At 42.1% G+C, this 13,476-nt stretch overlaps 1 protein-coding gene across 1 annotated transcript in view; it reads left to right on the plus strand.

Moving 5' to 3' along the window:
• LOC138190662 (uncharacterized) overlaps positions 1-12,805 on the plus strand; it is an 89,477-nt gene extending 76,672 nt beyond the window's left edge. The window contains exon 2 of the mRNA XM_069134506.1: positions 8,972-12,805. Coding sequence (XP_068990607.1) covers positions 8,972-9,049 — 78 coding nt within the window. The 3' untranslated portion in view covers positions 9,050-12,805. The remainder of the gene's footprint in view (positions 1-8,971) is intronic.
• The last annotated feature ends 671 nt before the right edge of the window (positions 12,806-13,476 follow it).

Genomic DNA, 13,476 nt, shown 5'->3' on the forward strand with positions numbered 1-13,476 from the left:
GATTGAGGACAGTCCGCCCCCGCCTTCGGCGAGTCTGATGTTTCCGGCCCTCCTTGGTCAAACGAGCCGACGACTTGATTGAGAGACCTTTGCCATCCGCGTATTTGCAGCTGGAGAAGGGCGGGCAGCTCCGGAACCGGGTACGGGCAACGAATTCATTATTCAAAGGCGCGAAAACCCGGCGAAGTCTGGCTCCCACGGGCGAACCGTACAGCTTGGCCTCGTCTGCACCAAATCTGCAGCTTGGCACCTCTCGAGCTCCTGCTGCAACGGGTGGTGGCCCAGCTATAATTACCGGGCGGTGCAGGCTGGAGGCTAGACGATGACGTCAGCAGTCGCTCCGGATGGTCGAAAGCTCCTGTGTAATCCTCTTTTTCAATTTTCCACCCGCCACGGCCACTCTTAGCTCCGAGGCCAGGTCGACCCGAGGGTATGACAGTCGAATCGTGACTGCAGCACCGGCTGGCCTGTGCAGGTGCACGTGATGCGACCGTGGATCGACCGTCCCATTTTCAATTCGGAACGGCCTTCCCACGGTGAAAGGTTTATTAGGGGTAACACTGATCCAATTTCCCGGATTGGTTGCGCCAGCCTTGCTGACTGCTTCCTGTCTCGAGCGAGTTCGACGAGACACGGTGCAAAGTGCAGGGACCACCTCGCGGTTGCCACTGCAACAGACAAGGTGCACAAACCCCTCTAGTCGGGTAATTATTGAGTCCGATGATACCGGGATGCGGATAGATGTATTGATCCCGTTCAGCAACGCTGCAATTATAACTTCGCTCCGGTTCGTTGTCGCATTCTAGTCCTCCTCTTCGATCGCTGCAGGATTACTATATATCTACTAAGAACAAACAAGCGCAGCGTTGGCTCCAAGAATCCATGCCCCAAAGGACCGGAAGACCACGGCAAATAGAACAACATCAAGAATTCATTTGGTGTGTAAATCCCTGCCGTCGAGACGCCGAGACAGCATTCGCCAGTGACTCCTACATCGGCACTCTGAGCACGGAAACGAAATTGATTGGGAATAAAAACATCTCAATGTGGTGCGGTTCGCCACAAGCTTATAACGTTAGTGCTTCTTCAGCAGTTGAGGTAGCAGCTCAACTCCGGCTATTATACCTATACCGTACTGCGAATTACTTCAGCGATTTCTTGAGAAATTACCGGACAACGGTAACTATTATAGCAACATTGACAACGTCCATGTTTCGTTTGGTTTCGATTGGCCGTTTCCAATACCCAGTTGTATGCACTGCAAAAAAAATAATGGAAGTCTAGGTCGTGACATATGAGGTGTCGGATTATTGCGAGAGTCCTACACGTCTCTCCTGCGCACCTGATAACCAACTATGGAATCTACTCTAAGCTTATGGCTTACACACGTGTTTGAAGTTTTACCGCTTCAGTGGAGTTGGGTGTATAACACGGCGAGTATAACAGTTGATTACACCAGGGAACGCGTAAATTACATACGCCAGCTACCGACTGGCAGCCTCGAGCGTGTGCGTATACATATATAGCTTAGCGTAAACCAAACTCATTCACGTCAAAGTAGGCGCAAATTTTGCAGGTGGAAAGTAAAGTTGTAACAAAAAATGAGACATAGCATTCCCAACGACGAATTTTCCTTCGAACTGAAAGGTACGATGCCCGTATATTCCGGATTGCGTGTGCTTCGGTTCAGGCACCCGCTACAGTACGTCGAAGCTCGAAAGCTTGTACCTTGAGATTGGTCCGCTTGTCCACCCATCCCTGACGGCCAACTCCACGTCGCGTCGTGTTCATTTAATCTCACGGATTCACCGGGCATGAATGTATATACTCGGGGAGTATTTGTCTACGGGTGAAGGTCGAAGTTTAGTCACGGATGGTGGCATTGAAGCACCGTACCCCGACTTTTTCGTGTACAGGTAGAAGAACGGACGAAAGCTGATCGCGTTAGCACTACCTCGGTAAATTTTCCCCGCGATTCTTGGCTGCTACTCCGCGATGCACCCTTTCCTCGCCGTCTTTAACCGACAGGCGAACCGCCCCTCGAACCCCGGAACTATCACTCTGTATGTCGTACATGTTGCAGGGTATGTAGATTCGCCCCGGAAGGCGCCATGTCCCGTTTACCTCCTCAGCTGTACTCTCCGCATCGTCGTCGTTGTATTTGCATTGAATTTCCACGGCGAGCAGAGCCAGGCTTTTTTCCACCAGGCTCCCGCCTCGACGGGGTTCTAGTCTAAAAGCTCCGCGCGCTCTCTCATTCTTCGTGTGCATCGGTGCTTTCGTCGCAGCTGTGCTGGCCCACTTGCCGGTGGTTTATAGAGCTATACCAACACGGGAAGACAACGGTACACATTATACACGCTTACTTTGTACGCCGTCTGTGTGCACGTGTTACGTATCGGGAAAAAGGAAAAGCTGGAACGACGCGCCACGTCTTGACGTCATGACAGACTTGTACACACGTTGGCATTATACCTACCAGCGGTTCCCCAGCTGCATGACTGTTACGGCTTATTCGTTATACCGGTACCAAAGTGTGGCGATTGGTGTGCAAACATGGTGTATCAACCCAATATAAACAAGCTCCTAACCCCCCGTGCACGTATATATATATATATATATATACAAATATTTCCGGAAGTAGGTACATATGTACACGATTTTCATATACGTCCTACTGTACCTCGAGCTAGAGAAGGAAGGTACGGCTCAGATGCAGGTGAAACTTTTACTCCGGGAGTTTAACTCTAGCTATCTGAAATAGTAAGAGAAAGAAGAAGAAGAAGAAAATGAAGAAGATGAAGAAGTTGGTGGTGCTTGTGCGGGTCGCCGGGTCGATACCACCTGGCAGTCTTGAATCCATCGGTCTTCATCTATTACAGTAAAGCCAGTTTGAAAAACCGCTTTAGTATACATAGTACGATGTACATGTATAGACTGGCAGAATACCGCCAAGTGGCCACTATTTGGAATCGTTAGGGGAGGATAAGCTCCAGTTTTACTGTTTCTCAAGTGGCTATCTCAAATGTATACAGGTATATACGTCTCGAATAGACATCGACCACTGCATATCGTTACATCAAAATGCTAATCCCGAGGATTGAAAGAATCGAACGAATCTCGTTGATTATAACAAATTGATTTATTCTCCTAAATTTCATATCACTGTAATAATACCAGGATCTTGAATCTTCAGGCTCAACATCGCATCTGATGGATACAATTAGTAGTTAAGTAATATCGAGTATATTAAACTAGTCACAAGGAAAGTAACCGAGATGTATTTTTTCACGCTGTGATACGCTGTAGTAGATAAATAATATTGAACCCGAATATTTTCTTACGTGCCAATTCGTCCGATCAAAAGGTACAAATCACCCCTGAATTTTGCCCCCAAATTTTTTTCCCACATTTCTTTATAATAAAACAGAATTTGTTGTTTTAACGGATTGGAAATTATTCACTGTCAATCAGAGATGTTATGCGCAGTATTTTTACCCTCCGAGATTGCATAACTCATTTTACGGGATAAATATGAAGGTGGATTCTTGCAGCTTAAACGTCAGATCGTGAATTGAGTGGTGAAAGAATACGTTCCTAATGTTTTTTTATGTAATGCGATGCATCAGAGAAGGAAGAAAATCGGTATGAGATACATCCCGGATACTTTCCTTGTCAATGATTCGAACAAGAAATTTCTATTCAGTTCCGGATCGTGAAGTGATATCTCTGGAAGCTGTTGAATATTCGTACTTTTTCTGTTTGTTGGAGGAGTGTGTAAAAGGCGCAGGATCGATACTTGCCGATTTCATAAAATTGTAAATGCAAGCTCGGTGCCTCCAACAAGGGCTTGAATTGTGAGTAATATTCTTCCCGGGGAAACATTTTATACAGTTATTTATTCCGTAACATCCGGTGCGTGTTCAGAGACAAGAAAGTCGAGTGCTCGAGCTAAGTGAAACGCGAAAGGGACAAAGAAGACGAGGAGTCGTATCTTTCTAGTCTTTTTTGCGCAAGAAGTGAGGTTACAGGAAAGATAATTCGCGTCAGAAAAGTTCAGGTGACGCAAAACCTATGCTTGTAGGAAACTAGGCGGAAATAAAGAAGAAAGAAAATGGCCAAGAAAACGTCAAGATGTCATTAGGCTCGGTACACCGTTACGAAAATTGACTGCAAGATAGGAAAAAAGGTTACAGTGTTACACAGGGATCCGGAACCCTTTAATACTACAGGGAAATATACTTGTAGCAATATACTTGATTTTACAACCAACAGCAAGACACCCGGGCGGAGGTAAAAGGAAAATGGCAGTGACGAGCACCACTTCCTTCGCGAGGGGCGCCCACTCGGCCCTCGAGAGCTCTTGTATCAAATATTTTTCGCGCCCTCGCTTCTGAACTCGTCCTCGCATTCAACTACGCTCCAGGTTGAAAAATCGATGCGAATTCGAACCACCCCGTTCCTCAGATTTAAAAGTGACTCGAGTATTCCCAAAAGCGCTGATCTAATGCCGCATCAACCTTACACGATGTTATACGAAAATCGGGGAAAGTGAACTCGACGCACTGTGTCTTTACATAATTATAGTTCCAGGTTTATTTTAAACAGATATGTGCGATTAATCGATTAACCAATAATTTCGATTGATCAACGCTTTCGATCATTCGTTTTCACAACCGATCGATTAATCAGAATTACATAATAGTGATGTGCTTGATAAATCCCTCCTAAAAAAATTTGATTTTTCTCTTTGTAACTTCCAACGTCGAAGCCTGAATAGCAATTTAACCCTCCAAGGAAAAAGTGAGCCTGCGCGTGATCCGAGAAGGCAGTAATTATCGTCGTTAAAGACCGACGTTCAACGATACGCAATGCAATTGAAAATGCGTTTGAGCTCGTCGTGAAACGTGCCTTCCGTGCCGTCAAATGCCGCGTAACGAAATATGCCCACGGTTTTGTTCGCCCAATTCAAATCCCACCCAGCGGCGACAATTACAGAGCACGCGAAATTCGTGTCAATCCTGAAAAACAAATTGAATGCAATACGTCGCTCTGTGAAATCCAGCGTCGACACACCACCGAAACTCGACTGTATGACAAAGTGAACAAATCAAAAGGTGTATTCTTCGCTGGAATAATTTCACGGATTCGGCTAATTTTGGTGTTTAAAAATATACGATGAATAGGTAAAATTCGTTGAGCGTAACAACGCTAAGCGAAGATTGTTGCAGGGTTAATAAAATTCGCAAGGGTGCGGTGTTTTCCCATCGACTCTGCAACTCTGACAAGTTTATTTTTGCACACAGCAATTTAAGAAATCGACTTTACGCCACTCGGTGGATATCCGTTCGTTCCTACGCAATACTACGCTGCTCGTAATAATTTGAAATGTAAATCTTGGTTGTAAAAAGACCTCCAACTTGTGCAGCATCGTTATTTCCGTGGTAATAAATCTTATTCGTAGAAAAGTAAACTTGTCTCCTGTATATATAAATCGTCCGAGCTCTGTGGCGGCACCAAGTACAGATATACGCTGCATAAAGAATATTTCAAACTACCGGTGCAAGCGTTGGAACGTAAATGTTAAACTTGAGCGCGAACTCTGAATTTCAGATTTCGTATTTCAGAGATTTTTAATGCCTTCTTTTTCACAGATATTGCTTCAAAAACGTTGCTAAAATAAAATTATGAAACATATGTAACGAAGTATAAGGTTTTAAATTGAAATTATTTTATTTTGCATTTACACGCAGATAATCCTTCAAACAACTTCGAATTTGACGTAATCAGTTTCACTTATTTTCCTTGTTTGAACGTGTTCAAAAGTCCGGTGCCTCTACGGGACACAACAAGAATCTGTAAAAGAAGAATTTCACAATAATGGGAACAGAATCACGACCTGTATCCGCCGTTAAATTACGATCAGTTAAAAAACTCGAGCTGGAAAGTCGTTGGGAATACGGTAAAGGTGTCAACACTTAAACAAATATCCCGAGGGCATTCGTGGCGAGACAACGCCGAGGAGAGAAAGGGAGAGAGGGAGGGAGGTAGCGATAAGGGGTGAAAAGGGGGGATTATAAAATGTAAACGAGAGGATGGAACTGCAGCATAGAATCAAAAATACATTGCACGAGGGCAACACGCCGGAGGCTAAATGACTGCGCTCCTTGGGGTATAGATTTATGGATGTGGCATACATCCCGAGGGAAATCAGCATTTCGCTGTACTTACTTACTTTTCTCCGCTCCATCGAAATATAGGCCGAGGAGTTTGAAATATTCAAATAGAAAAGTTCAATTTTGAGTGGAAGTATTCGCGAGTTATCACAATAATTGTAAATTGAAAACCACGCTGGCTAACAATGAGAGATTTTCATTACAGTTCCTTTCTCAGTGAAACATTGTCCGATCGTCAATACATTTTTCAGATAAATCTTTTCTACGGATTTCTATCGATTTCTACCTTATCGTGTGCTTCTTGTTGATTTCCAATGATTTCCTAGCCTTCTAAGCAAATGTCAGGTAATTCCGGAGAGGACAATATCAGAGGGAATGGACAATAAGTTACTGGAAATTATTGGACGTCACTTGGTAAATCGGACAGAAACGAAACTGCTTAATCAGATAGAAATCAAAAGAAAAAAGATCTCCACAACTCGCTCCGCGATTTCTCTATGCGAACTCCAACGATTTCAATTATTCGGATTAATTTCCCAAACCAAAACTTAACGGTCAATTTTGGATTTTCGAGTCGAAGTAAACAAAGCAGTAACTTAAAAAGTGGTAAAGGTTGATGTTTGATTATTTGACGAGGCGTTTATTTATACTGAAGAAACATTGTCGTACGCAGACCAAACTCAAGAGCAAAATAAAAAAAAATTCGTTAAATTTTGGCGTATTTCCAATTACCGTTGAAAGCGCTTATATCTCCTTAAGGAAACCAAAACAGCGAATTCTTTATTCTTGAAATTCTCATTATTTTGGTAAACATATCAAGAATCAATGGCCAAAAAATTGGCGCCAGTAATATCGTACTGTCCCCATTTCCCGTGATTTGAAAGTAAGCTCAAGTCATTCGAGTTCCTTTAATTTACAACTTCATTTCCGACAGTTAAATGTATAACTTCCTTGAGCGAACGCAGGACCCTCGTATTTACCTACCCTTGCGCCGGCATCTCCCGCACTGCTACGGTCTGGTAATTAGCGATAAGACATGGTTGACAATTACGAATCAATTAAGTTACCCCGCAGCTCTTAGAAACGGCCGCGGTTCCTTTTAACCTTGGCGTGCGCATTTCACTCCGAGTAACAGGGATTTAAACTCGTAAAAAGAGATGACACGATAACCCGGTAATAGCGAGTTACGGTTGGGTCTCGCGTTAGTTCGAAGTTCGTGACAGCCAATGGACACGGAACGACGCAACCTTAAAAAATGAGAACGGCTATCTTCCCATCGAGACACAGGTCACGCCACAACACGCGACACCGTTCTGTGTGCCAGGTTTCGCTGTTTCGCTGTTTCACGTTTTTCATTTTTACTTCGCTTCGGTGACGCGTCATGACGGGGCGAATTTTTATACCCCTAAGCGATGCGGGTGAATTTTCCTTAAAATTGCATCCGAGCTTCTTGCGAGGACATTTTCACGGTGTTTGTATATCCGGGCTACTGCATTCAGCTGCGGGTTAAATGCCTCGGGAACAATATTCCACCATGCAGCACCGAGAAATTCCTAGCTGCCTGTGACACCGTGTGCATGCACTCGCGGATTAACATCTTTGCCAATTTTGTATCCAGCAACCCGTATTATATCGGTACATCTGCGATGTATGCTTTATTCCCCCATAATTTCGCGTGCATAATATATACGGCTTAGCCACCAATTTCATATTGGATGAGCTCGTACAACGGGTTTTGGTCGCCTTAGGATCAATTGTGACCATCGTTTGATCCAGTTGCGGTTATGTTTGGTACGTGTAATCTGATTTTATGGCCATAAATGGTACGAAAGTGTTTCGATGTATGTGAATACTGATTTTCATACAGTAAAGTGTGCGTATCAAGTGTTAAAAACTTCGGACCAGAGCTTTCTTAAAATCCCGTGAATGAAGATATTGAAATTTAAATCAAGGGTGGATTTTGGGAATTTGTATCGCGACGGCCGATTGTTCAATTCGATTAATCAGTGTTCGCTTTATTCTAAAGTGCGTAGATCGAGCTTTACTTTTTTAATAGACACAACAAATAAGAAGCATTGTTATTGAATCAACCATTTCGCTCAGTGACATGTTTTGCGGTGCCCACAATATTTAAAAAACGACTCGAGGGATTTACTTGAGACGGTATTCTGGGATATTTTATCCACTGTGCTACGATTTCACTTTCTTAATTTTTACAATTTCTTGTCGTTCATATTTAGCAATTCTTCAATCTTCGATAAGAAATCGAACTTCAATTTCCATCGACCGGTATTGTGATAAAAAAAAAACGCGGACGGCGTTTTTTACTTTAAATATCGCGAAACTATGGTGATCACAAAAAATCGAATTGCAAAAAATAGGGTAGATTGTCCAAGATTACTCTCTCCGAATTTGAGGTAATCGGTTTAGCCGCTTTAGAACAATCGATCTCACCGCAAAACAGGTCACCGAGAAAAATGGTTGACGTTGTTTAATTAAAATTAAAAAAAAATCTAAACGCGTGAAGCTCGATCTACATAATTTTTAACAAAACAGGTCTCCAATCGAATTTATTGGGTGATGTCAAGCTATAAATTCTCAAAATTCACCCACTTTTTCCGCCGTCTATACTCGCATACAAATCCGTAACGAATACGGAATTATTCAAAGATGATCGGAAATGGTGCAGTGACCATAAACGCACTGGTGCTGCATCTGCCCTATCCTTAAACCGAACTGAGCCGCTATTCATCGGTAAAATACTGACCGTGATTTTCTCTTCTTCTGTATTTCAGTGCGGAGCCGGAAGTAACGGAGACTTTTCGGAAAGAGTCGCAGCACTGCTGCACTCCTCAACGCAGGACGACTGCTAGTCTACGTCAAGAAGACTTTTCCCCGTCTAGAAAAGCGCCCTGGAGATAACTCGAGGACTACTACTGTTAATACTACGTCTTAAGGAATAGATTATGTAGGAATAGGCAAGACACTGAAAAGGTGGAGCGAACGGGGAGAATTTACGTGCGTCCGTCTGTGCGGGTGTGCGTTTATGCTTGTGTGTGTGTGCGTTTATGCGGTCGTGTAAAGGCGGGGAGACGGAGGCGGAAAGGATGGGACTTCGCCTAGGAGCGAGAATTTGTATTCCGGTGAGGACCGGAAGGAGATGGCGTCTTCTGGCTGAAACGAAGAAATAGACGTGACATCGGGTCAAAGTGCAGCAGGCGGGGATCGAGTTTAAACTTGAATGAACTTCTCGTTTGTTATATGGCGTAACTTTCGACCTTCCCTATCCCCCTAACCCCTCCCCTCCCTCCCTCTCCAGCGACCTTCCCTAATTTGCACAGTTCCTCCTTGTGTTCCGGGTTCGGCTGCGCGACACCTCAAGACGAATATCGCGATTAACGCTCACCGAGTTCCCGTCCCGTTCAATGCTACACCTCATTTTCAATTTCCTGAAAACGGCGTGTAACGCACGCGTAGAAAAAAGCTCCGGTAACCCGATAGCTCGACGCGCTCTCACCGCGCGAATTTGCCTCCTTGTGAAAAAATTTTCACCATTGTTCAGAACGTCGTTTTCAGCACTTCCGCACTAACGTCACTTCCGGGGCACGCGCAGCGTTCGGTCGAGGACCATTAACACCGGGATTAATAATTCACCGCTGCACCACGTCGCTGCTGCATTGCCGCAGTTTTATCGACAATTATCGCGGAACGCGGTTCGAGCGATGTTTGAAATTTATCCTCACGGATCGCAGAGATTTCGTAACCCTTCTTTAACGACCGAATGGGGTATGGATTATGCTGCTTATTCAATAGGTATTCATTTCGTTCGGCGTATGGGCAACAGAGTGAGAAAGAAAAATTAATCGAATAGTAGCTTCGCCCTGAAACTGGAAGTGAAGGGAAATAAAATAAGAATACAATGCAGAAAAAAAGAGAGGAAAAAAAGCTATTTCTCGTCGAAAAAAAATTCACATGAAACATTCCCACGCCATTGTATCGCGGTTTTGTACGATATACCTACTTCGACCGATGAAAAATTGGCTGCTCGTGGGTAACACGAGGAAAAAAGAAAGTATAGGCAACGGCATCGTCTCCCCCTCCCCCCCCCCCCCCCTCCCGCAACCGTGTGATCGAAAAATTGATCCCCGTTCTCGCCGCAAGCGCAAGGACGAACTTTTTATCGGACGTACTGTACTCGCCCCGATTTAACAGGCACGAAAAGCACAGAGAGGAAGAGAAAGAAAAGGAGCGAGAAGCCGAGGATCGAGGTTAAAGAGAGGTCGAAAAAAGCGTAGGACGGCGCAAGAAACACGTTAGCTGGAACTGAAACGGGGCAAAAAATGCAAAAATGAAGCTGCGGACGAGGACAGAAGAAATTAACCCGGGGACGTAACTGAGGAGGTGTTCGTTCGAAAGCCGAGAGATTGTCGTCGCGAGTAAGAGAAAAATATAAGGAGTGAGCTTGCACGGCGATGTGTTCGTGCTTGCGAAATAGCACGGGACTGAACGTTTGTGAAATGGCTTGAAAACGGAGGCAGCGATGTCTCCGCTTTGAATTTCGAGATGAGTAAGGAGCTTTCGGGGCGGAATTAAGGGGGGCGGATGAGTTTTAAGAAAAATGCTCAAATTGGTGCTGATCGTGGAATGAAAAGACCCCGTTGACTCTGTGCGAAACGGCCAAGGGTTGCAAGGGTTAAAAGGGCTCAGCTCCGTTGAAATTTTAAACTTCACGAAACGTGGTACCGGAACAGTGCAATGAAAATAAGCTGCAATTTCCGAGTGGAATATTGTACATATTTTTGCTAGCCTTTTTTCTTTTTCGACGATGCAACAGTGCTCTTCGATGCGTATTTATAGCTGATGCTGCGCGCACTTGAAATATTACCGAGTCTTGTTATACTTGCGGTATTTTTTTATCAAAATAATTATCAGGCATTTAAAGTTATGAACGGTAACGGTGAGAAGACGAGAGATAAAGAAAATGAGGTTATATATGTTGGCCGCTCTTGGGAATAGTATAGTTTTAGTATAATATTAACGATAGAGCATAACAATAACGATCACTTATATACGTAATGCGTAATCAGTGATTTCAGGACCACGATCGTGAATGCACTACCCATATGGTACAGTAGCGGCGGTATGGATTGGTGCAATGATTAACAATCAATCGATCAAATCACATCCTCGAAAAGGTTGATATATTAAATAGCCTTTATTAAAAAATAGCTCGTTTGAAAACAGTGTTACGCCTACATTATACATAATATGTAGCTATTCCCGAACCTGAAGCTCTACACGTAATACGATTATTAGCTAAAATTCACAAAATACTGTAATGAAACATTGCACTCCTCGCCAGCATGATGACCAAGTAGAACAGTTGAAAAGAGTATGATATAATTGTCGTAGAAATTCATTGAACGACGAGACAAAGAATTCTCGAAGCTAACAATTTAATATCTACGATGTTATGATTTACACTTACGGTTACTTATGATAATTATAAGTCAATAATGCAAACTCGTTGTACAACATTTGAATGTAATGTTATTTATTCGTGCTATCTGTTTGCGGTTAAAAATTTAATATATACGATAAGCGTCTTCTTACGATTGATTCGCTGTTGTACAAAGTTTACGGCTTGCAAAATTTTACGAAAGTTTGTTGTTACACTCGTGTAACGCTTGCTCACTCGCAATCAGCCTTTGTTTAAAATCTATCAATTAAGATCGCTTAATATCAAGCATATCGTAGCACGGCAGGTGGCTGCAAGCTATTGCTTCACTAATTAAAATACGACAAACCCGGTAATGTTATTGTTCATAAACAATTACATGCACATGATACATCATGACGTGTTTACTGTTTGATGTTTCTTTCAACGATTTGGTTTTTCTCTCTTTTTTCTCTGTCAGGACGTTTTCGCCTCATTGTTTTCAGGCCTTGGACTTTTCAAAGAAACAAAAGACACAGTCTCAGTAGCACCCTCCTCAAAAGATTCTGGGGCACAAAACGTTGACGGAAAAAAAATTGACAAGCATCCTCCCAGATGCTGTTTGAAGAGCAGCTATTCTGCTATCCGATCTCCTTTTGTCCTAAACACATACACACACGCGCATACACACACACACACACACACACACACACACACATATATATATATATATATATATATATAAATAAATTATGTATATAAGCATACATATTACATGTGGCTATATACTGTAAATGCCTGCCTGTGTATACACAATTTTCGATTCTCCATTGTTTCTCGAAGCTCTCAAATATGTCTGTCACCGTCTGTAAAAGTGAGACAGACCATTATGAAATACAATATTTTACACTTGAATGATATAATGATAGTAATGATAATGATAATGTTAATCTGAATTTGAAAAATTTATAATTCAATTAATTTTGTTAATTATTTATAATAGACAAAACGGGACCGAGATCGCTTTGGCCTATAAGACCACACGTTTGTTAGATGAAAGACAAAATTATGCGTTAATGTTAAAAGAAAGTGAAGAAAAAACTTGGAAAAAAAAAAAAAACATTCATATAAGGAAAATTATTAAATAACGTTGATACCCTATGCCATATTAATTAATTCTAGTACCGTATAAGGCTTGCTCATAAAGTACATAGCTGTTTTCATTATATACGATCATTTTCGAGATATGTAAATTGAACTCAGCTGTACGAGGAATCTAAACCGAGGAAACAATTCGCGGTATATATATAAATGAAAGTGCATAATCAGAAAGGGCCGACTGAACTATTCATGCTTTACAAAGTGTGTAAAGTAAATGCATGAATATAAATGTTATGGTTCGATCGGTACTTTCGCTTTCGGATTTATCTAGATAATTAATATCAAAAGTGGGAGAACAAGTACAATTATCTAGATGATGAGATCACAGACACACATAAATAATAGATATTGATATTATATTACGGTACTTGACACAAGTATTAATATAATAATAAAAATAATTATCCGTTGGTACATATCGTATTCAAATTATTGAAAGCTGAAGTTTGAATCCAAGCAATTTAATAAAGAAATAACTATTAATAATAAATATACTATAATTAAATTACATTTAACAGTAATTATAAAAAAAAAAAAACGATAATTCAATGATATTCCAAAAGATACATCAATAATTGTAACCCGTATTGTAATAATTACAACTTTATGAAATAATTGTACAGTACTCGAAACAATTTTGGGACACTCTGTACACACAACGAATGAAATAAAAAAAAATATTTCGTTTTCTACGTAACGTCC

This window comes from Neodiprion pinetum, chromosome 3 (genome assembly GCF_021155775.2).
Source record: "Neodiprion pinetum isolate iyNeoPine1 chromosome 3, iyNeoPine1.2, whole genome shotgun sequence".
NCBI classification, from domain to species: Eukaryota; Metazoa; Arthropoda; class Insecta; order Hymenoptera; family Diprionidae; genus Neodiprion; species Neodiprion pinetum.